General features: G+C 40.1%; 2 protein-coding genes and 1 long non-coding RNA gene across 4 annotated transcripts in view; 1 reads left to right on the forward strand and 2 right to left on the reverse strand.

Moving 5' to 3' along the window:
- LOC145439778 (uncharacterized) overlaps positions 1–25,329 on the reverse strand; it is a 148,173-nt gene that overhangs the window by 117,693 nt on the left and 5,151 nt on the right. Inside the window, exon 3 of the mRNA XM_080317398.1 lies at positions 12,520–13,932. Coding sequence (XP_080173524.1) covers positions 12,520–13,932 — 1,413 coding nt within the window. The remainder of the gene's footprint in view (positions 1–12,519; positions 13,933–25,329) is intronic.
- Positions 1–25,329, forward strand: part of LOC145439795 (uncharacterized) — a 135,133-nt gene that overhangs the window by 93,907 nt on the left and 15,897 nt on the right. The window lies entirely within an intron of this gene.
- Positions 259–9,441, reverse strand: LOC145439792 (uncharacterized). Of its 2 annotated transcripts, none has more exons than XM_080317421.1 (5): positions 9,339–9,441; positions 8,714–8,749; positions 8,568–8,654; positions 8,362–8,487; positions 259–8,259 (listed from the first exon to the last, which is right to left on the reverse strand). In XM_080317421.1, the coding sequence occupies exons 1-5, from the start codon at positions 9,439–9,441 to the stop codon at positions 8,105–8,107; spliced, it is 507 nt and encodes a 168-aa protein (XP_080173547.1). In that variant the 3' UTR covers positions 259–8,104. The 2 variants fall into 2 exon arrangements, with proteins under 2 accessions (XP_080173547.1, XP_080173546.1); XM_080317420.1 differs by having other exon boundaries at positions 8,362–8,499.

The following is a 25,329-nucleotide window of genomic DNA, read 5'->3' on the forward strand; positions in this document are numbered from 1 at the left end:
AATAAAATTAGTATTCATTTTACAAAAAACGTCGTGTAAAGATAAAGTACTTGTACATTTCGTAGTGCTCAAGTATAAGTTTTTAATGTATTAACTTGATAAAATTTTCAGAATAGAGACTTTTGCGTAAAGTCTGTCTTGCATTTAGTTGCCAGCTCTGAAAGAAAGCAAAGTTTGTGGTATTTGCGCAACATCGAAAATCGATAAAGTAGTCTAAAACCTAGATACTTTTTACGTGGAGGGAGTACATAGCGAAGTACATTTTGGAGTACTCAAGTATAGGTTTGGCCTGCTTGCGGTATACTTAATGAATCATTCCTGTGTCATAAACACTTGAGTAGTTGGTGCGTGTAGACAAAAACCTACTTGAGTACATAATTTTTATTTTCCATTAAAATTAGTATTCATTTTACAAAAACGTCGTGTAAAGTTAAAGTACTTGTACATTTCGGAGTACTCAAGTATAGGTTTTGTTAGCTTATTATATGCTCAGTATATTATATGTCGAGAATTGTGGAGCATTTATGCGGGTCTCCGGGGTGCTCTTCATTGAGTGTCCGTGTTGGGCGATAAGTTTAATTCGCAAAATTAGTGTGTTCAAATCAGGCCTGTCGCCAATATAGTGATGTCGCATTAGCCCTAAATACACATAATAGAATATCAAGGAAAAGTATCATCTAACGTATAATGAATGTTATTTATTTCTCGGAAGCAAGTTATTATCAAAACATAGTGGTCAAAATTATCGCAGAGCAATACCGATTTTGCGTAAATTCCGTTATGCGTCTGACTACGTTACTAGGGATTATGTAGTTAGTTAGGAAATTAGGAGTCCTATCTTCCCAATCGGTATGGAACAACATCAAAAGCATCACAAAGCAATATCGACTTTTGCGTGAATTCTGTTATGCGTTTTACTACGGTAGTATGCGCACCTGCTTACAGATGTCCAGACGTGAACTTTCTACTATATTCGCTCCTAACATTATAGCAGCACCCGACGCAGCTTACATTATTACGTTATAAGACGCCGGCGGCGTTTCACTGTCAGTTTAATCACCTTATTCTAGTGACATGAAAAGGACTGAATCGTATGAAATGTGGTCACTTCAAGAATCACGATTTTTCATTAAGTAGTTATGTTTTCAGGCTACTTTTACTTCTATTTCACGGGTTTTCATAGAAATCTGCTTACTTTTATAACTTTATATTTTGTGAAGTAGAGAGTAGTTTAAGGTTATGTTTGTCTAACCTTGGCGAGTGCTATTGTCATACTCGATCACCATCTTCAAATCATGGCTATCTCAATGATGTTGACTAAATTTTCGGCTTCAGAACGTGTTAATTAGACCTAATCGTTTTAACGCTGGGGTTCGCGTACAGGCATCGATAGAGTTTGTATAAATAAAGCCCTGCGAATCGCACGCCTACGGCTATAGTTCGTTCGATTATTTTCACCTTGGGATTCGCGTATATGCTACTAAGCTGTTACGACTTTAGAAAATTCTACAAGACTATTCGGAACGCGCACATGCGAGTGATTTGTTTCCGTAGCTCCGAACTGGAGAATCGCTTGCCTGCGTCTAATGAAAATAAGTCGTAAAATGTGGAGGCTGCAGAGACAGTAACTTGTATACATAAAATCAAGTTTAAAAATATGGACGGATGAGTTATCTCTGACCAATAGAGTAATATAACCGCCTATAGTTTAGTGGGGTATTGCTATAATGTATATCCAAACAATCGTTGCAGACTCTGAATGTTACCTAGGTCCTTATCACAAAAAATCATGCATCAGAAGCGTAGGGGTTCATATTATCAAGTCGCAGCGCTCAAAATCGCATTTTATATTAAGTAATTAGTGATGATGTGTAGAATTTTGATATTAATAATATTATCCGGAGAATATAACCTTACATAGACATCATAGTTTTCGCATTTATGTATAATCTGAATAGGAATTTAAATACATAGTCCTAAATACACATAATAGAAAATCTGTCGATTCTAGCCAAGGTAAGTTTTGACGCAGCAATCATAAGTCGTAAAATGTGGAAACTGCAGAAACCGTAACTTGTACACATAAAATCAAGTTTAAAAAATATGGACGGATGATATTAGTCCTAAATACACATAATACAATATCTGAGAAAAGTATCAAGATGCGGCAATCAATGCAGCGATGATATAGCAATGGATGGATGATGTGGCACTATAGGCGTGACGCTTGATGATGTGGCACAGATGACGTAGCAGATGAATGTTCCCTTCCGTAGGTGTGGCAATAGGCGGATGATGTGGCAATGTAGGCGTGGTAATTAAGGTGACGTGGCCTTCTGTGATTGGTGCGTAACAAAATTGCTTTCCCTCACTACTAATACCAATAATTCCGCGTATTGCCAATCGCAGATGTGAATTCGGGATGGTTCGAACCACAGGGTATGTGACCGTAAGCGATTGTTGTTATAGCAACCTTGATTTGACCCTGAATATACCACATACAATTATTATATGGTGTATTATAGTCGAGGGATTCTCAACCGCGAATAACGCGCAAAATATAAGTCCCGAAAAGACCGACTGGACTTTGACTTCTTACCTAGGACCGAGACTGCTGCAACCAAAACCTCCAATCGGGGAGGAGGGTGCTCGAAGGGTGCAATTATTTCGGTGAATGAACGTAAATTACATCTCATGTTTTGACGAATCTCCCACGAAAAAATACGCATAACTATAGAAAATAGAAATAGGCATTTGGGCGTCGGCCATTACCACGCCACGATGCACGAAAACACATGATGTTCAGGACAATATGGGACTCAGAGAAGTGTGCTAAAAAGATCGTCAGCGAGGAAACCTTATAGCCGAATAGGATTGCCCTTATATGTTGACCGTAAAATCCGATGTATATAAGTGTGATTGTCCATAGGTGCTTAAATCGCTCGTGCTAGAATTATCATGTCAACGCAATTTGCACCCCTCAGCACAAATAACGTCCATCAGAAAAAAATATTTGCCAGTAAAAAAAAAACAAATATGAATCGTGTGCTACGCGTTTCAATATATTTTGTCTATATAGCGAACAAGATGTAACAAAATAACAACATGTAACGAAGTAATTGTACCAACGAGCACGCCCGAATATATTTAATTATTAATTACGTGGCCTTCATTTACCATGACAACAGCTCACTCAGCGCTACTGGAAAATCTGATTACGTGGCAGAGAGAATAAAAAGTTTATAGCGACATATGTATGCAATTACCACCTTCTCATTCATGCAATATAGAAAATTTTGGCGCCTAGGGTGACCAGGCCACACAAACTTTGCTGACCTTCGAAATCACGCACCGGATTTGGTTTATCACGCTACGGGTGCGCCAGACAATCGTTATTTTAGGGGTCTGACGAAGTGGTAATACGCCCCCCTCTTAACCATTGTCTTTATTATATTCCTTAGAATATGGGGTGGGGGTCGCTAGAGTTCGATAATTTTTGAAAGGGGGCGCTGGAGGAAAAAAGGTCAAGAACCACTGATCTATATATCAACAGTGACTCCAGATTCCTGCCCAAATCGCCCATTTGAAAGAATCCTGTTTCGCCTCCAAACCAGTCACTGTCGCCTGGCGGCACACCTGTTCAAAATCGGTTGCGGCGACTCCCCCTTTGTAATGTGTGTTACGTCCCTAACACGGCTGACCACATACTGTTGCATTGCGAAAAATATGACTTTCACCGAACATTTCTTGCCGACGCATGTCCAGTTGTCCACACTCAATATACCGCTTACTTTAACCAATTTACTGACTACGCCGCAATTGTTTAGCCCGGTCGCCGAGTTTATTATTTCATGTAACTTGTGTTTATAGTTTGAAAGTTATTATAAGTTCGATCCTTGATAACATATTTTGTCCTTGGTGCACAAGGCCGGAAACGGCGACACTCGCCACTTCAAACTCGTCATTAATAATAAAAATAACTGCGAGAGATCTGGGATGTACAGATAAGACGGGGGACACGAACTCATAGCGATATTCTCTTTCAGTTCAGTATGGCTAGCAACATGGCTTACACCATTTTCTTTCGATTAGGTCTGACTGAGATGTCGCAAATCCCCCTGGTTGGGAGCAGAAGCGGAAATGGTATGTTTGCTGCGGACCGAGCTGATTTTGCTGCGACGAGGTTGTGTCCGTCGGGAAGATGTGGAGGAGTCGCTAGCGAAGACTGCACTGAAAGTCCTTTGAATATGGGGTGTACCCAATGAGGTATCGACGGTCGCTGAGTTCAACATAACCTTTGCATCGGAATAACTAATTTTAGTGCGTTCTTTGGTAATTTGCAGTTTAGCTTCGGTTCTATATATGCTACATCCACCGTATGCGGCGCTGTGACGTTTTTTTGCAGTCGACGCCAAATTTGACCGTGGTGCAAGAGATAGATAGACCTACTCGTGATCCCGACTACCGCATTTGCTACAGCATGCAGGACCACTGCGCAAGGCCTGAGCAGTGTTGGGATGACTCAAGTCAACTTTTTCGCATGACTTGACTTGACTCGAGTCACTTTGCAAAATTGAATTGACTTGACTTGACTCGGCGCTTCAGAAATGTGGATTGACTCTTGACTCAGAGCAAAATTTACGAGTCAATTTCAAGTCATCTAGTAAACGGTGTCGATTAAATCACTGCATCTTTTTGATGTTCGGATTGTTCGCGATACGCCGGTGTGACTTGTGAGAGCAATCAGTCATTCACTGATTGTACTTTTCACTGATCATTCATTGTTACATCACAAAAAATGGACCGAAAACGAAATTATCACAGATGACGTTTATGTACTAGCTGTAGAATAATCTAATAGCAACGTATCTCTGTTTGTTAGACGACTCTTGTATGATTTGAATCGAACGAATATAGTTTATGCGTTTGAAATCTCACGGATGTGTGGATGGGTAGTGTATTGCACCATATCAATTGGTTTCAACTTCTCGGCGCTCCGTATTCGAACCTCTATTTTGACTCACGTATTTTATTTGCAGCTCTAAGCGTGCCAGAGCGATACAACGTTTTTTTGCACGTATATTTAACTTAATACTCGTAATTTGATTCAAGGTATATCACCAATCAATCTGTCATTCACACAGCTAGCAAAATGTAATGACTTTGAATCATCACTCATACTTCGAAAATTCAATTTGACTTGAATTGTTACTTGACTCGTGACTTGACTTGACTTGACTCGACTTGACTCGAGTCACCTCCAAAAAACGAGTGACTTGACTTGACTCGAGTCACCTTCGAAAATCGATTGACTTGACTTGACTCGAGTGAAAATGTGCAATGACTCGAGATGAATCGTGACTCGAAGGTAGTGACTTGATCCCAACACTGGGCCTGAGGGTGACCAAACCGGTTACATCGGAAACAGCAAATTATAAAATCTGTCAGTCGAACATATCATCCACAATTTTGTCAATTTAATCCAGCTTCGCCATCTAAGCAACCTAATGTGGTTTATTAAAATTAACCTACTAGTTTTAAGATGTATTGATACATAGCATATTTCCACGCCGGAATAATGCTCAACTCGTGAGCTAATACTAAGGGTCGGTTGCATAGATCGTGATCAGAAACGATCCGCCGATAGACATGATCGTCGATCTTTGGATCCGCGATCGACACTATAGCATGATCACGGCTCACTGATGCGGATCCAGTGGCGAGTCGAATGATCTCCGATCGGTGACGCAAACTGACGCAAATGACGTCAGATAATCCGCGAAATATCAGCTGATGGCGAAGGCGGGAATGGTGTAGGCATCTTTCAAGGGGACGTTGCATGTGTTGTGTAGTGTGTACTTGAGTGCACAGCTGAAAATGGATTTGTACCGATACGTTGACGTGTTAGAGACACTGCGGAGCCTGAGAGAAGAAAGAATACCCAGGAGGATGCTTAAAGACCGTTTGAATCCTCTGGAATACCTTGACGACGCAAAATTCGCGAAACGGTATAGGCTGTCCAAGTCATCAACTTTGGATCTTTTGGACATGGTGAAAGAGGAACTTTCATTCCCTAGTCGCCGCTGCCATGCAATTCCACCTCATTTCAGACTGCTGGCTGCCCTGCGTTTCTTTGCTTCCGGTCACCACCAAATGACTGATGGTGACCTTCTGCATATGAACAAAAGCACTGTGTGCAGAATAGTACATCAAGTTTCCAGGGCTATAGCAGGCAGGAGGAAGGAATTTATGAAATTCCCGACAACGCCTCAAGAAATAGCTGCACAAATGAATGCATTTTATGCGGAGCACCAGTTTCCAGGAGTCATCGGTCTTGTCGATGGCACCCACATACGCATTTCAAATCCCGGAGGGGATGATGGAGAACTTTACCGCAACAGGAAAGGATTCTTCTCCATAAACGCACAGGTTGTGTGCAATGCAGATATGGAATTTACCCATATAGTAGCCAGATGGTCTGGCTCTACGCACGATAGCAGAGTCATGGATAACAGCACTGTACCAATCCTGATGAGCAACAATAATGGTGTGCTACTAGGAGACAGCGGCTACCCTTGTGTTCCATATTTGATGACGCCAATTTTGAACCCCTCATCACCAGCTGAGAAGAGGTATAACAAATCTCACATTGGCACCAGGATCAAAATTGAAAGATCGTTTGGGGTATGGAAACAAAGATATCTTTGCCTCCAACTAGGCCTACGCACCAAGCTTGATAACACCTTGCCCATCATAGTGGCAACTGCCTGCCTGCACAATTACGCCATCAGGCGCGGGGAAGTGGATATGGAGGAGGAGTATGAAACTGGTGAGGCAGATGACATTGTATCACCAGACTTTGATATGCCTCAAAGTTCTAGTTGTGGACTTGTGAAACGCAGAGATATCATCAACAATCATTTTAGTTGAGCGATGTTTTGCAACGAGCTCACTGGTGTGGAATTTACAATAACAAAATAACAAGCCTCTATACACAGCTTGTTTCATTGGTTCTTATTTTGGTTGTCATAGCACTCACCAGAGAATGTATTCTTGATATTTCAATATTTTTTCACAGTACCCACCGTTCATACAAATGCATTACACCCTCATACGAACTGTCGATGTATTGTTACTTTTGCAGAAAAAAATGCAGACAGGTGGATTAGGTTGTTCAAAAATGACTTCAAATTTTACTGGTTACTCGTATCAGGAAAGAACAAGACAGGCGTAGGTTGGAAGTTTTGAAAAATAACTTCAAATTTTACTGGTTACTCATAGCAGAAAGAAAAACAGGGCAGGTTGATCACGTGTTCACAGAAATGTCCTTTCCACTGATACCTGTTACATAATAGGGGAGAGGTGGCAAAGATGAGACACGGGGCAAGATGATCCTACGGATTTGACGTTATGCATCAAAATGCTAAAAAAAATATTTTTGTACTTTGTGTAAGCAGAAGCACACATTATATTATTTATCTAGTAGTTGGCCGACCAGATATGACATTGCATGAAATTTGAGTGAGGATTTTTGAGGGCATAGAAGGATATTGTTCAATATAACTCAAGACGATAGTCATAAATAGCACAGATCACAGGCTTTTCATTGGTACTAAAATTAATCCTCAGAAGGCATTACTCTATAAGTGGCATTAAAATATCAGAAAAGTGTTTGAACTTGGCCTACTCTCCCCTATGCTGCGAATGTGCCAATCAACGTTTGAAGGCTTCCAGAGTTGATAATACTGACCCGTGTAGAGTCACAGAACGGTTGGTCAAATTCAAATAAGAATTAATACTCGACGCAGATTCAAGTACTGCTTCAGATTGCTGCGAATAAACCAATCAAGGGTTGAGGCTCATGAAGTTGAAAATACTGACTGTTTTAGAGCCACAGAACGAATTAGAGTTATAATTAACACTCAATTCAGATTCGAGTACTCGAATCATAGTGTCCCGACCTACTGATGAGCAGTGGCAAGCAATAGAGCTTGAGCAAAACCAGCAAGCAAAAAATGAAGACTGAAGAGTCAGATCAGGCGGTCGTTCAAAACAGTGTGTCATCCGGTGGCAAGTTCTTCTGATGAATGTTCAAAATGGTTTTTTACTGGTACTTCATCATTTTTGCAGCATGTAATTCTTCAGCCATTTCTTGCTTTCTCCTCTTCAAGGCAATCTTCATATTTTTTTGGGCCATTTTGATTTCAAAATATTTCAAATGTAGGTCATGCTTCTCCTTTGCCATTGCCAGCATGTCATCTGGAATAAGTTGGTTGAAAAGAATCAGCTTCAAAGATTCATGGTTTCTTTAATGGTGTACTCATTTATTTATTGGAATATTCTATGCATTAGTCATCAAACCTTGCTTTGTACTGGACCCCTGTCCTGCTGTCTTCTTGACAACCGTAGTGCTGTTTTTATTTGGTGCATGGTTTGAAGATCCTGTTTTTACTTTAGCTGCGACAGGGGTGCTCTGAAGTGTGTTACCTGTAACAGTATCTGTAGATGAATTGTATTATAAGATCTATTTGATAATATAATATAGGTATTATGTATAAACTACTAACCTTTGTTGGCATCAAATGCAGCGAATTCAGAGAGTGATACCGGTATTGCAGTGGATGTCATGCTGATATCCACTAACAGGCTATCATCTGCAATGTAACAGATCAGTTATTTCTCCACAATATAATTCAAGATATTACTAATTTACCATCGTTGATTTCTGTAGTCTCAGTGGGTGGAGAATCTGCAAAGACAATTGAATGACGATATGAGCTTATGTTGTAGACTTGTAGCAATCTATCTATAGCAATGCATTACCGCACTTCAAACTGCTCATTGTTCATATCTCTTTTGCATGCATAATTTGACTCGGAATAAATGCGGTAGCGACTCAATCTGTACTTCAATCATCTTGCAAAAATGCAACTTGAATCATGCCTCGTATTTCAAACTGTGCAATGACTTGCAACTCGAAGATAGTGGAAAAGCATATCGGTGGCTATCCGAAAGTTGTCGAGGATGATCACATTCAAGTTAAATTGTTGAATACATACTAGTCAGCCCTCCAGATTACCGGACCTCTATCTGACATATCAATCTCGCCTATCAACACATGCTTCATTCATTTTCATCACTACTCGTTTCATGTTATCCCATATTTCCTTCCATCTGGTGTGCATATTTACATCGCCTAGGGCCAGGTGGGTATCTGACTTCAAAGACTACTGCCAGACGTTTCGGCATCTTCCTCTCTTGTGTGTTTTGAAATGATGAAATTATTAATAAACTGATACCGACACTGTAAACACCTACATATAATAGAATCTACTCACTGATAGCTGGCTCTTCATAATTGTCTAGTGCAGAATCACAGTCATATTCATTTTGTAACGACTCTATTTGAGACGGGATGAGGCCTGGAAAGTATGCAAACATATTTTAGGTGCCCTGGCACAAGTGTATTGCAAAACAGAACCTTGCTGTTTAGATGTAATTGAAGGTATATCTCACTTCGTGATACCTGCTACTATTCAATAACTTTATCTGATCAATGAAAATACTACTACGGTACTTACTGTGAACTTTCTCAAACAAAGCATCAATCTCTGATGGAGGAGGTCCTCCACCCGTTTTGGCACGTTCTCTCCGCTGATTAGAATAAGCTTTTTTTGTCCTCTGCTTCAGATTTTTCCAGAGGTTTTGAATTTGACCAACCGTTCTGTGGTCACCAGTATTTGTGGCTCTATACTGTTCAAATACTGTCTGCCAAGCTTTTTCTTTTTGTTTTGTGGTGACCCCGTCAGTTTTCTTATTTTCAATGATATTCAGGTTCTCTTCAACAAGTTCAATGACTTTATATTTCTCCAGTTTACTAAAATTCTCTCTCATTTTGTAATCCGTCTCTGTAATTAAAAAAAATGACCACCAATAATAAGAACTTATTCGCATCACATTCAAATGAGACACCGACACTGTACATCTGCAAAACCTTCAAGACATCAAGTAAACTACTGTATAAGTGAGGCATGTGCAGGTATATTGTTATTGCATCATTTTTCAAGTTACTGTGATTATGAGTAAAAAAATCAACGATGCCGGTACTCAAAACCAGAAAACACGGAATGCAAAATCTCAACGTCAATACACGAACAAGGTACCGGTATACCTACACAAGCAACGCATGTTTCTCTTACATTGATTTTTGCTCATGAATGCCTCATTTTACAACAGTTACCTAGGTACCTTGTAGTTATTTTACATGTATTACAGTGTCTCATGCAAAATAGACCAAAACGACATACCAAAAAAATACTTATTGCCACCAGTGATATTGAAACATACGAACTGTATTGGTAATTCCTATTGACAGCACCGGTACACGAACCTTCAGTACTCCAATACGATCTATTTATACGACAAAATCCATTTATAAAACAATCTAAGCTCTCACTACTGATATCTTTTGCGGTAACAACAGCAAAGCACACCGCCGATCAAGTCCTTGAACCACCCATCCAGATGGATCAAATCTCGCCGATCAAATTTCACCGATAATGGCCTGATCGTCATCTATACCACAGAACTCCGACGATCTGTTACGCACGATCGGCGATCATGCTTCGATCGCGATCTATGCAACCGACCCTAAAAATGCACTAACGATTCATAGTTACTGCGTGATTTCCCATCCCGTTGCCAGTGTTTCGACATCTATGGTCAATTGGACAATGATTCACTGGTCAACACATATTTTTGGGCAGACAATGTAAGAGTGGTTTTTGGGGTTCTGATGGGCACTGATTCCGAATACAACCTTGTTTTTTTTTCAAATTGGCTCTATTGTTGGAGATAATCCATGGGGATATTTTTACTAAAATCTCATATTTTCGCTGTATGGACTAGATAAAAAATTGACTAAGTCGTATGTAAGAGTGTTTTTTGGGGTTCTGATGGGCACTGATTCCGAATATAACCTTGGTTTTTCTCAAATTGGCTCTATTGTTGGAGATAATCCATGGGGATATTTTGACTAAAATCTCATATTTTCGCTGTATGGACTGGATAAAAAATTGACTAAGTCGTACTATAAAGTTCAGAAATTCAATTTACTTGTTATTTTGATACGATGAAGACTGTTTTAAATCAAAATAATTCAACTGAATTATATTTTAAGGTTTCAGATTTATCATAATTGGAGACTTTGGCGGATATCACATACATAAAAAAAAACTTCAATCATGTACATAAGTAATTACCTAGATACTCAAATAACGTTGCGTTAATTGAGTCAGTTTTATGCCAACAACCTATTTTAAATTCAAAATATTTGGTTGGAATATAATTTTACTAACTCATCTTAAAGCGAAATTGGTTATTGTGCTATTTTCGGCTGCTAGTAATTTTGTGCAGTTTTTGTGAGGTTTCAGCAATAGTCTCCCATGATATGCTCGTCGCATCTGCACTGATATCTTCCTTTTGTTTTGATAAAATTGGTGGAACCTTTGCCCTTTCTACTCCCTCTAATCAATGCTATCATCGGAAAATATGGCAAGATGACTGAACAGGAAGTGAGATTTAATGTTCATGTTTTCTCCAAGGTTTCCCTATACAGATACCAATTCTCGGACCAACTGTTTGTATAGTTATGTGCTTTGTGATCTTCCAATAAGTTTTATTTACTACATCCTAGAAGGGATTCCATGCAGTGAGCACCTTTCTTAATATGGAATTGTAATCCTTAGTCTGTATTCGAATCTGAGATCCATCGAAGATTCCACATTTGAGCTTCTCGTTTGATATGGATACCAGGTATACCCACTTTGTTGGATTTACAGAAAATTATTTATTTAAAAGTGAAAAGAGATGAAAAGCATATGAGAATTTTCGATAAGCTTTCCAGGAAAAAATTTGATAGCTTCATATCCTCTTTCATCTCGCTAGAATAACCAATAGGTACGGGAGAAAAAATATTTCCATTGTGCATATGTACAATTTTTAGGCTTGACAAACTGCATTCTTAACAAACAAAGTTCTAGCATCAGGTCGTGATAATTATAATGGAATAACTGGGAACGACTTGAGTGTTCATCATAGTCAATTTATCTATTAATGCTCAGTATAAAAGTAGAAAAATCTAAGATTTACTGCCTACCAGTCAAATATTCAAGGGTAAATACAGTGATTTTAAGCTTTTTTACGTTTTTTTTTCTAGAGCCAATCTGTCAAAACTAATGTGATATTTGTAATCAGTAACCTTGAAAACCTCAAAAACGGCTCCTAGATGTTCTGCCAAATTTCTTTCTTTCATTTTGTTGACCATTGTTATTTATGCCTGGACGCTATTCATTTGAATCACTAATTCATTGATTATTGAAATGCCGACTAAAAGCAGGGTCCACCCTAGCCCACTTTCATTAATCACCGCCTTCGTTGACGGGATGGCCTAGCTCCAACACTCAGTGCGGAGTTGTGAAGTCATCATCTTTTTACTGAGTCACATGTATGATATCTGACCTGTGTAAAGATCATTTTGTGATTTTGAGAAGAGAATGCCTGCCACGAATCTTCGTACGACGGACCATCGTTCTCTATAGAGCTGTTCTACGCCGAACCGAGTGAATTCGTTGAACTCCATTTCTGTTACGAAGACCGCTGCCAGATATTCTTGAAGGCTTTGATGGCAGAAGAAGAATGTGAAATCTCCTTGCATCAAATGCCGACTCAGTAGATTGTTACCAGGAACTTTCGTCATTAAATCCTGGACTTCCTCTGCAGAAACTCCAAATAGTTTCAAGTCCGTCTCTTTGAATACCACCCGCCCTTCATTCATGCCTTGAAATGCCAGTGCTTTCAACTTGTTGACTATCGATAAAATTTGTTCCCGGTTTCGAATGTTTTCGACGCTTTGTAGAGCTGATATGATCCTGTTGTATAGTTCTGTGACCGTTGTCGGAGGAGGTCTACTTGGATCTCTACCCATTACAACTGCCGTTAGAATCAGGAAAACGGGTACGGAGACTAAATTTAGCAATCTTGGTGACATTGTTTCAATTTTCTGCCAGAGAACCTGTCCTTCCTCTTTGAGTAGAAAGACGAACAGCCTATGCGCGTCTTCCAAAGTAAGACCATTCAGCGTAACGATGGTTTCGGGTCGTGCCAGTGCTGGTAACTCCGAAACCTTGAACTCACGTGATGCTATATATATTTTGACCTGGCGAAGGATATTACGGGATAGAATATTGTACATGACTGTCCAGGAGTTTGCCTTTTCATGCTTCCTTATTTTTCGGATACTTTCCTGATCAAAATCCCACCTTGCTTGATCAAGCCCGTCAAATATTACAACTGCCTCGGATTGATGTTTGTCCAGCCATTCAAATGCCCGATCTATCTCCTCTTCGGTTTGGTACAGCCCCCCAAATAAAAAATATGACGGTTTTATATCACTCATATCTGCAACATCCTTCAATTCAATATAATGAACCATCTTTTGATTGCAAGAGGGCGAATCTTTAACTTCCTGTTTTGCAGATATACCGAGAGCTTGTCTAGCTATTCGACGTGTAAGTGTGGATTTTCCAGATCCAGCGGATGCGACAATAGCGGTTATACCAAGTGGTTTGGACGAGCTTGCTTCTTCTCTCTGCCATGTGGACGCCACAACGTCGTCAATTGCGATCATTTTCGTTTCACTATTGTCTTGGTCAAAAAAACCGACTTCTTTTGTTAGCTGATTGTAGCTTTGGAAGCTGATTTTGCCATAGTGACCTTTGTAATAATTTTTGACATCAACCTTTCGCATTTGCGGATAAACTTCAAAGTTAGGCTCCCGTAGATCTTCAAGTCTGAAGTCCTCAAGGATGTCAATGGCGGTTAGATCCTCGGTATTTTCATTGCAAATTTGTATGACTTTTCCATAACTGATATCTGAAAAAACAGGCAGTGAAAATAATAAATATACGAATAGATCCTGTTTACAAAGAAATCGTTATTCTAGGTTAATTCGATTTAATTTTTAATTCGAACTTTCGGGGGAACCAGTAGTGATGATTTGGTTATTGTACAATGAATGCTCACTGTGAACACAAAATTATTACGTCACAAGCCTAATTAAAATGAAACCCGTTTCGTTGACACTATAACATACTGTACCATCGTTTTTGAGAAGTTGTATTGGGCCATGCGTATACTCACCAAGTCACTCGATTGGATTGTTTTTATTCTTGGCTAATTGGTATAATTACTATTCATCTACCTTTCTACAGGCATTATGAATAATTGACACTGATATAGCTCGAAATTAGTCAACTTCATTGAAACAGCAACGCTAAAACAATTTTACTAAAATTACTTTTCCCCCTGAAATCATCGAACACGAAAATCTAATCCTCCGCTGCCTCTACTTCTATTTGGTAATATCTTGTAAGATAACGAACTCTAGGCTTACCATATTTTGGAAATCTAAAAAGAGGACACTTTTTTCAGAAATTTAAGACTTGCAAAACCGTAGAAGAATTCTCAAAAATCGGTGAATTTTTCCCACTTTGTGACCGGTTGACCAAAAAAAAGGTCATCTCCCCGCTCAGAGCTCAAATCACCGTTTTTCACTCCGATATACCCGCCGGAGCGTCACTTCTGTGCTAATTTACGGCCAATGATATATATACAATGATTGGAAACTAGAAACTACCGTGAGCTCTGCGTTTCAGCGTGTACCAGGTCACGCTTCATCGCATACACAGTTGTGCTGTAAACAAAAGCTTCCTCAGCAATACTTCTTTAAGGAACTAGCAATGATATATGATACATTGGGTATATTTATCAGTGAAATACAACGTTAACGTGTTGAATAGTTTTAGAAACGCATTTCTTTCTCGCGGCTGGGATTTTTTTCTGATTAAGCTAGCGGACTACTGCCATATAAACGCGGTCAAGTTAGGTTGAATTTCGCGCGTCATGCACGTATTGCAAATCCAATTCACACATTGACGACTAACGGTTATACGCAATCACAACGCTATAGCCTTGTGATGGCCAACGCGGCGTACATTCACACAGCCGCGGACGTTCAACCACTGTTGCAAGTGACACAACCTTCATTCCAAATTGAGGTGTCGCTTTTCCATGATATTGGTACATCAATAATATCATATATGAATAAATATCAAGTGGAGGTGGTTTTTAGAGAAGTAATTCTAGTTTTTCTGAGTACCCGGGTAGGTTTGCCTACTTCCTTGGGTAATTGTTGTGCTTCCATACCACTCACCAAACAACAGCATCACAACTTGGTTTTTGCCAGGGGTATCTAGATATCCCTGGGTTTTGAATGTATTTGAAAATAGCACCCACATATTCATTGGATGGTCATTTTGCGGTAATCATAAAAGCTTCACCCTCCAATTTCAAAAGTGACTATTTCCAACTAACTGCGTACTTCACATATTTCTATTTTCGCTACTTCTATTTGAACCTGAGTAAATCATTGCAGCAATACTTCAGTAGCAACGCTGTATACATCAATCTTCTTTGACAAAACGTTGCCTATCCATGATCATTCCACAAAATCCCGGTCGAATTTTCAGGATCCCATCATGTTATGCAAAGAAATGAGGAATGATAAAACAAAATACATACACTTCACAGATGTAACAGTTACGAATACAGTATTGAATTTTCAAATCCCTAATTCATGCGTATAAAAACGAAATGATGCATGCATTTGAAAAACAAACATTAATATGCAACGGTACGGAAAAAGATCGATGCAAAAGTAACAATGTGGACAACAAAAACAGTTTATGTGTGATCTTTTAAGCAATAACAGTGCTAGATATCAATTTTTGTCATCTTCAACTTGGGAAAATTTCCTTCAAAAATGCAACAGTACACTCGCTTTCGTTAGCTCAAAAGTGGCCAATTACGACCTGAATGATGCCGTATCTACTTGTGATGAAATCTCCTGCCTTGTTTAGATGTTAGCTTGCTCTTGCCCGAATCATTGGTAGGAAGGGGAACATTTTCTGTGACCTTATATGATAAAGGTTAAAAGAGCCAGGAGGAGATAACGATGAATTGAATACTAAAACCTTCAATAAATGTCAGTATGTCCACACACGTTGGGGGAGGAACTGTAAGCATTTCCCCTGAGCAAACATATGATATTCCTTTAGTGCGTGATAATACCAGTATATTTTGAACTATAATTGTCACAGATGTGATTCCCCGGCAAACACAGATATTATTCCAGCAATAGTGGTTTTCCCGCATCAATCGATCCGATGGCAGTTCCAGACTGGGAATGAATTGTACAGTTTTCAATATCCTTCAACTTCTTGTAGTATGCAGCCACTTGCTCCCAGTTGGAGGTGGTATCTGCGTGTTTCATACGAGCACTCTTTTCTGGTAAATTCAAGGTTGGAATTGCTCTAATTTTCAAATTGTTCAATATGCGCCCTGTCAACAAATACATTATAAAACATTAAATACGAAACTCGTTTTGTCAGTTTTGCCAGTCAACCATACCATTGGATCAAAATAAATAGTCACTATATGGTACCAAGTAACTTCTCAACTAACACGTGTGTGCACAATGTATACATTTAGACAAATCTTGCCGGCTTTCCTGGAAGCTTCTTTCAGGCCCAATATCGTTTTTTAACAATAATCTACACAAGAAGTCATGGATACGCAGTATTCCAAACATTTTCCGAATTTTGAACAACCCTAGTGTACATGTAAAATATGTGCAAATATATTCCAGTGAAAGATTTTTGCAGAGGGGTGTTATATTGCTTGAAAAATAACTTACATGAAACGGAACATCATGCTGACTACCGGACACCAGTATTATTGCTGCAATATTTCACTCATGCACTTTGTTCTTCGAAATGCCAATTTTCCTTTTCAATGATGATTTAAGAGAAGCGAAGAGGTTCCATTCCCCTGACCCGGGAAAGAGTTATAAAGTAGCTTGATTGCTTTCTATTAGAATGGGTCTCATCGAATTCTAAAATTGGCCACCCACCAGCAATAAGATCACTCATATAAGTATCTGAATCAGTCATAATTTTTCAAGCTTTTTCCGCTCATATACAAATGCAAAAACATAAACAGCTAGTCAGTACCTGAACATTGTGCATTGGCGGAAGTTTGATTAGACCTTAGTATGTAGTAGGCCTGCGGTCTCACAATGCTCGCAAAACTTATTTACAATCAACCAACAACGAGAAAACAGTGAAATATCTGCCAGCAAAGGTGATAGCAGCAATCCACCACAGTCAACATTACTCAATGAAGTGTAGCCTACACAGTCAACCTTATCCGCGCACACGCTGATTTCGGCGGGAGTAAACCTTACAGCGTTAGGGGGCGTGGCAGTTTCCAATCATTGTATATATATCATTGTTTACGGCATATCACTCGCATTTTGCTCTAAAATTTTCAAAAAAGAGGACAAAAGGTCGTCCTCCGAGGACATTTTTAAAAAAGTCAAAAAAGAGGACAAATCCTCTTAAAAGAGGACGTATGGTAACCCTAACGAACTCCCTTTTCGCTATTTACAGTTAGACGAGTTGAAGTATTAGATCCTTCCTGTGCGTGGTCTTTGCGATCCCTTCGGTTTGATGGAGCTGTATATTTCCGCCGTCCACACATCGTTATTCTTCACGCATGTATCGACTGCCAAAAACTCACAAAGAGAATGTCACAGTGAGACCTATACTTTCCATGATCCGGTCTGCTCAACATCAGCTGGCAAATGACTTATTGACATCTTGGAACCTATTCGTGAATTGTAGTCCTAGGGCACGGAATGTGTTTGCGATTCGTTCACTTTCGCTAGTGAAACACGAAGCCTGGACTTGGCGAATTCAGACGTGTTCCTCAGCTCATTTGATATTTCTAGTGTCTTTACGAACGTTCCGCTACAAGAGACTATTGGTATTTGTGCCAACGCGCTTTACGGTGGCAAGGTACAACCACCACCAATCACGCGCAACGTCATTTTCGTTGAACTCTTACAGACCGCAACCTGTTTCATTGAATTTATCTTTAACGATGTTATGTTTAGAGTAGGGGTGTCAAACTCAACTTGCGCCGCGGGCAGGATTCAAACCTTCAGATCGCTCGCGGGACGGATTCGTCAAATAATTCTAAACTGTTAGCTCAAAATCCATGCCCATTGCCCAAGTCTATACCTATACACATGATATTATATTACTTCAATGAGCTCCATTCTAGCCACACCTTTATTTGCAAACAAGGGAATTGATAGAACTTGGATGATTGGCCGGATGAATACAGTTTTACACCCCTTAAACAGTGACTCTAGCGACTATATAAGTTTGCAAATTTCTATGCCTCCTTTGCTATAGTCGTAATCTGGCATTAACCCTGTGTATGTGTCGTGAGGAATACAAGAGATTCAACTGTAAACGCAGACGTTGGAATTTGGTTCATCAGGATTAAATCACTATTCAGGTTTCTATGCAGCAGTGTGACATCAAATATTTGAATTATATTACGTGACTATTTTATTCTTCATGTAACCGGCGTATAACAGTTTCGAATTGGTGTTTTCGCTTCTGTGAATAATTACTTTTTGGTCCATTTCCCCCCACACTTATAACCTCAGTTTGCACATATTGCCTTGGTGGAATTGGATGCGACTTGGTTCCTAATAGTGACTAGAGTGAAACCATAACACCGCTGTCGGATGATTATAATGTGGCCTATGAATAATGTCCCCTCTAATTTTGGACGAGTCTGCGCACACTCACCAAGTTACTGCGCAGACCCTTGGACAACAGTGCCTAACGACTGAAAAAAGGGTAATCACTTCGGATTTTTTGTGCGCAAGTTGGATTGTCTGTGCTCAGAGACCGTGTCATCACTGCGCATTGGCGCACGTGTGCATATTGGAGGGAACATTGCCTAAGAACATGAACATACTCGACAATTGCTGTCTTGTGAGGGATTAATTGATCAAAGTATTTCTTCCTAAAAATCTAAGCATTTGTTACATATGTGCTGAATAAATACAAGAATATTTCTCATTGACTCAAAATTGCTCCGCGGGCCGGATGAAATCGTCTGGAGCGCCAGATGCGGCCGCGGGCCGTATGTTTGACACCACTGGTTTAGACAAATTGACGGCGAGACCATGTGCTCGCCTCTGGGACCTATTTTGGCTAACATTTTCGTAGGATATGATGAGGGCGAGCTTTTCGCCCAGCGTGAGTCCATCAAGCAATTGTTGTTCCGCCGATATGTAGATGATACCTTTGTCATATTCAGGAATGAGTCGGAGAGTGATCAATTTCACATTCGGTTAAACTCACTTCACCCGGCCCTGCGATTCGCAATCGAAAATGAAATCAATATCTGTTGGACGTTTTAGTCGAAAAGCATAATACCAACCAATTTGAAACATCTTTCTTCAGGAAACCGACATTCACAATACCTTCGTTGGAATTTATTTCGTCTTCGACGCAAAAAAATCAATCTCATAAGCATCCTCGTGCAGAGAGCGTTTATGATATCTTAGATCCATCTACCTTGGATTGGTCCTATTTCCACCCGCTTTGAGAAAACAATTGATTTCTGCGATTTTTAGGACATCGCAACTACTCCCTTCATCACGTAAAGACGGGCTTCCTGCACTTCGACAAAGTAATGTAGTTTACGAAACGAAGATAAGTGCCACTGTGATTGTAGTCACGTAGGAAGAAAGTCGAAGCGATTGCAGAATCGCATAAACCATGTCCCTAGATTTATAAAAACACGTAGCCTACATCACGCTCGATGAAAAGCTCGCCCTTGACTCACCCGCTCAAGCTTGAGACAGAGCGTTTAAAGGCCATAAATTCTGCAATTGGCAAACATCTGTTGGATAATCCTGCTCGTGCGAAAAATTATCAAAACGACAGATTTTGCGCCATCGGGAGGGGCCGCTCACACTTTCATTTGTGTACCTTGGAGTCGACCTTTATCAAAATACATCAGTCCAAGCTTTGTTTACAAAAGGCGTTCGTGTACCATCTTAAAATTGTACATTGGACGCTCTCTTATTTCAGATCTCATTTCATGCTGGTGACGTTATATTTTGTGATACGATGGTTGATACAATGTTTTTCTTTACTAGTTGCGATTACCCCTGACAAGGGTCAGCCGACAATATTCGGATTCATTTCAATATGAATATACTGTTCAATTGTTTACTGAAGTTCCGTACCTTCAAGAAGCTATCTAAACAATAGTCAGGATGAACCACTGTTCCATAAAAAACTATCATATGCATCCCTTGACCCAGTCGAGCTCTTATGCTGTGAAAAATCTCTAAATTGTGTGTGTGTGAGAGAGAGAGAGAGAGAGGGATAGTATTCTTTTTCGCCTGCACCATCGCGATTAGGGTTGCATTTATAACAAACGCTGTTTTGAAAAAAGGTCTTGTAAAAAAATTGTTTTTTTTAAGTTGTAAAATTATGCCATAAATGTCTAAATAGATGTTGTATGAGCCTACGGACAATTACCACCGGATATAGCCGACGTATATCGATATGGGATGGGTGGAACTCTCAAAATAGTTGGTTCAACAGTAATGGTACAGATATTTTACAGATATATTTACTCTATATTTTCAATTGCCAATGTCAATCCACTATGACGTCACAATTGAATATTAGTGACGTTATGGCTTTACAAAAACAATAAAAAAAATGTTTTAAATCAGGGCCTTGTTTCAAACATGATTGTTTTGAATTGATTTATGTTTTTCGAATGCAACCCTAATCGCGATAGTTTGACGACGGGGATGTGATGTAGCAGCACGAACCCGACTCCATCCACCTTTCGCATAGCTCAATGTGCATCTTTGGACTCTCCCCGAGAGCGTATAATTTTCAAAACTACTTACGTACATAGGTATGTTTTAATCCAGCAAAATCTTATTGTATCTGAAATAATTTTGAGTGGCTTAAAAGCCCTATTTCTAGTCGTGCTTGAGTGTATTTCTGCTTCGCTATAGTTCTAATTCTACGTGACTGGCTTTCTTGAATATTGACCACATTGACTGCAATGAGTAGGCTATAACTGATTTCGAAATCTGGATCCGGTGTGTGAATGCGGGGATTCTTTAGCAACGGCATTTAGGTGACCGCGTTTTATGTCCCATGCCAGATCATGACTTATGAACTTTCAGCAATTATGCGACGATATGACTATGTGAGGTACGCTGCCAACTATGAACAGCGATAAAACAATGGACCAAAATGCCCCATTGCAATATTGATATACCCAGATGCCGAAATGGCGGCGCCGAATAATTCTGTCGGTGCAGTCTGAACGTCGCTGTAAAAGTGATACCCTACAAGGAATATGCTGCGCGCTCCCTAAAGAATGGAATTTTGAATTAGAATTTGTGGTCGCGTGCGTCCGAGGAGTTTCTTTTTTTGTGTGGTTGGTGATAGTCATTCCAATACTTTTGAGTAACTACAAAAATTTCATGAGCTCGCGACATAAAAATTCTTCAGCATTGCAAATATTAACAAATGTCCCAGTGAAAGCTAACCAACGAAAAATGCACGGATACTCTTGCAGGGTTGTAACCATGTCACATGGCTCCGAGTCCCAAGTCAATCTCACTTCTATAGGTTTGACTCGAGCCAAGTCGATTCATTTTCACTTCACCACCGAGTCAAGTCCGAGTCCAAGTCATCGAGCAGCGGGTCGAGTCCGAGTCATGGTATTATGACTCGAGTCCGAGTCCAAGTCATTGTGTTGACTGCTCAGTGTCCAGTTAAAGTCTTGTTAAACCCACTTTTTATGATCTGTTTGGTGATATCGAATACTTCGCATTTATAATATGCTAATTTTCCTCACTTTTCGCAGTTTCTGGTCGCATTTTCAAGTACCAGTACCAATAGACGAAATCCGAAGAGTGTGGTTACTTTACTTCATTTCGAAATTACAATGAAAAGTCGGCCTTGGCCGTCTGATTCTCGAGTCTTATGACTTGGTTCGAGTCATGCGCAATGACTCGAGTCTAAGTCGAGTCAATACACGGACTGTCTCGAGTCGAGTCGAGTCATTTCCGTATTTTCGCTAACAGTGTATGTTGCATACACTGTTAGCGAAAAGAATGTGTATTCACCATTCGCATCCGAACGGCAGTACACGAAAACATAACCTAACTCAGAATTATACCACGGTCATCAATCCTACGTGCATACGTGCATATACCTTCCTACGTGCATACGTTTACATGAAAATGATTTAATCGATTTATGTCGAGGTAGAAGTCTGGGTATAGGTTCTGGTTTCGCGTGCTATGAGCGTGTATTCACTATTCGGCACGGTTTATGGGGGTGGTTCATGGGTGGAAATACGCACTCTTTTCGATAAGAGTGATGGCTGATGTGAAATTAGGTGCCATAAATCATTTGAGATACACCCACCATCAGCTGTACCGGTAACTCTGATCACATGGGCCGAGACCACGTCTGTTGATTTAACCATCGACTGTAACTTCGTCATTATACATTCTCAACATACCGATTCTGAACAACTCGCCGACAGCGACTTCAACATTCCAGTAAAGCTACTCGCGGTATACTCTTATATATTAATATATATTTTCATAATATACTCATTGCAGAAATATATTAAAACCCGAAGCTTTTCGAGCTGACACTGTTCAAGGGCAATCGTCAGCAAATGGAGAATTTCAGAAACATGCATCTAGCTACATTGCATACAACCAATCATGACGTCATAGAAACATCCAACATGAAATACAGGCAAACCGCGAGCGCAGCTAGTGGCCAATTTTGAGATTGACTAAAAATTCCTTCTGCTGACACAAGCGCGGTCGGTGTATTTTAATATAAGTTTTTACGTTATCGTGACAGCGATTTACAGCAGAAATCAATTGCTTTTCAAAACGGGAAGAGATGGGCCCCAGCCGCGGTAAATGTATATATACATTCTTCTCAGACCGTGGGTTCGTGTTTTGTGATTTGCTGGGATTGAAATAACTGAGTTTTCTGTCCATAGAACTCTTGATGATGTGTTCGGGGTAGGCCTAACCGTTATCGATTAGAATTTTGCGGATGTATTCTTGCTCCGCATTTAATTTTACATCCGAACATATCATCAAGGCTCTGTGCACCAACGTGCCAATCAAATTTAGTTTACGGCGATTCGGGCTAAACGAATTCCAGCGTATATATTGTCCTGTAAACGTTGGCTTCTGGTAAACCGAAGTGACAAAGCTATTACCCCGTTTTTCCACTAGAACGTCCAAGAATGGTAACGAGTTGGCACGCTCTTTTTCAATTGTGAATTTTAAAGACGAGTGTAGAGAATTCAAGTTATCAAAAAAGCCATCGAACTCCGTCTCATTTTGACAGATAACGAAGGTGCCATCGACATAGCGACGGTACAATGGGTACATGAATGGAGGCTTGGTTGTATCTGCGGCGAAAAGTCAGTCTTCATGGAATCCCATAAATATATATTAGCTAAAATCGGGCCAAGAGGGCTGCCCATAGCTACACCGTCGGTTTGCATGTATATGGTATCGTTAAAACAATAAACTCAACAGAGCAAGTAGCCGTATTAAGATGTTCAACGAACACTTTACGCGAGAAGGAAGATGGTGCTGAATCACCACCACCATATAGTGCGTCCGCACAAATATCAATGGTCTCCTTCAGCGGCACGTTCGTGAAGAGGCTAACGATATCATTAGAACCGAGAAACATATTCGAGTGTGGAAGGTCGGTTGTAAACGAATCAGCGACACAATGCGAACCATACATGGAACGCACGGGTTCCAATATGCCGATAAGCCACTTCGCGAGCTTGTCTTGAGCCGATCCAATCATATAAAACCAACGTTCCCGTCCGACCAATTTTTTTCTGAGTTTTCGGCAGTCCACATTCGTGGCCTCTGTGCCCCGACCGGTGTGATGGACGCGTAGACCTCAGGTGTTATGATGATCGAAGTGAAATAATATATTCGAGAGGGTCTGCCTACGTCAAAACTATTACCTTCTGTAACTGCAACGGCACTGGATAGCAGACATGGGGTAATCGCGATTAGTAATCGTAATCGATTACGACGATTACAGCATTTCCAAGTAATCGTAATCGCAATCGATTACATTCGACAAAATCCCGAAGTAATCGTAATCGTAATCGACTACTTCCCATATTTAATCGATTTCTCTGTGAAAGAACGATTACTTTTCATTTTTGCAAGGACTATGACATAAACTGTACATTCGTGAGCAAGGAAGAGATATTATACCAGGCTCGTGACAGCACAAACGTCTGATTTTCAAACGCCACAGCTCATTATTACGTCAGAAGCAGCCTATTAGCTTTGCGCGTCATTGCGTAAGAAGTATCCACACTAAATAGATATTCGATGTACATAACATACGTCGCACATTATAGTGTCATTTAAGAACAACCGTCGTGCTATATATCTGGTTATCAACACCTTCCACACGCCGCTACCTCGCAGCAGGATAATTTATCTCCGCTCTGCCTAGTTTAAAATAGTAACTTATGGTTGATGTTTGGTTATGCTTATGCTCAGTTAGACGCAATTTGACGGTAGCTGCTTGGCTAGCAGTAGGCCTATCTAGTACGTACGTACATCAAGATTTGAAATTTTGTACTCGTCAAATAAAACATTGCGATTTCCACAACGAAGCAGTAAAAATCAACAGCTGGTGATATATATATATCAAAACCGCGCCGTTTCTCGTAACGGCGGCTTGCAGTACAATATCTGTATTAAGTTGAAGGCAGAATTGTATGTTCGCTTCGTCTTATTCTCATATGACTCTACTTGAAACGGGCGCCAATCTTTACTCAACATTGGGACCTGCCGCCATGGTCATGGGCCTAAATATCATGTTAGCATGGGCTGTAGCTGGAATTAGGACCAAAACAGCAGTTCGTCCCCCATAGGGTGGTAATAGCAGGTTGAAGACTGAATTTCGTCAATAATTGCATTCTATTACTATTGATTTTTAATCCTCTATCAGCTCCCGATGGTCAGATTCACCTGTAAGAGTTGGCTTGTTTGAGGTAATCTTGGTGTTTGTCCACTACAACGGTCAGTTACACCAGGCCGATTTTCTTCATTTTTGATTCCGTATCTGCCGACTTGTAGCACGGCCCACTTCTAGGCTTATTGTAAGACACCGCTTACGCGGATGAGTCGGCGAGGAGGAGCCTAGATAAACCTCCAACACTTAGAAAGGATTTCTGAAGTCGACCTCGGTCGGACTCGAACCGGCATACAATGGCGTT

The sequence above is a fragment of the Botryllus schlosseri genome, chromosome 5 (genome assembly GCF_051294905.1).
Source record: "Botryllus schlosseri isolate E-star chromosome 5, Bs_hap1, whole genome shotgun sequence".
NCBI classification, from domain to species: domain Eukaryota; kingdom Metazoa; phylum Chordata; class Ascidiacea; order Stolidobranchia; family Styelidae; genus Botryllus; species Botryllus schlosseri.

Coding starts and splice junctions, on each gene's coding strand:
- LOC145439792 (XM_080317420.1), bottom strand. CDS start 9,441: ATGTTTGCATACTTTCCAGGCCTCATCCCGTCTCAAATAGAGTCGTTA. Junction 8,750..9,338: donor TTATGAAGAGCCAGCTATCA/GTGAGTAGATTC, acceptor TTGTCTTTGCAG/ATTCTCCACCCACTGAGACT. Junction 8,500..8,567: donor TGCATTTGATGCCAACAAAG/GTTAGTAGTTTA, acceptor ATTCATCTACAG/ATACTGTTACAGGTAACACA.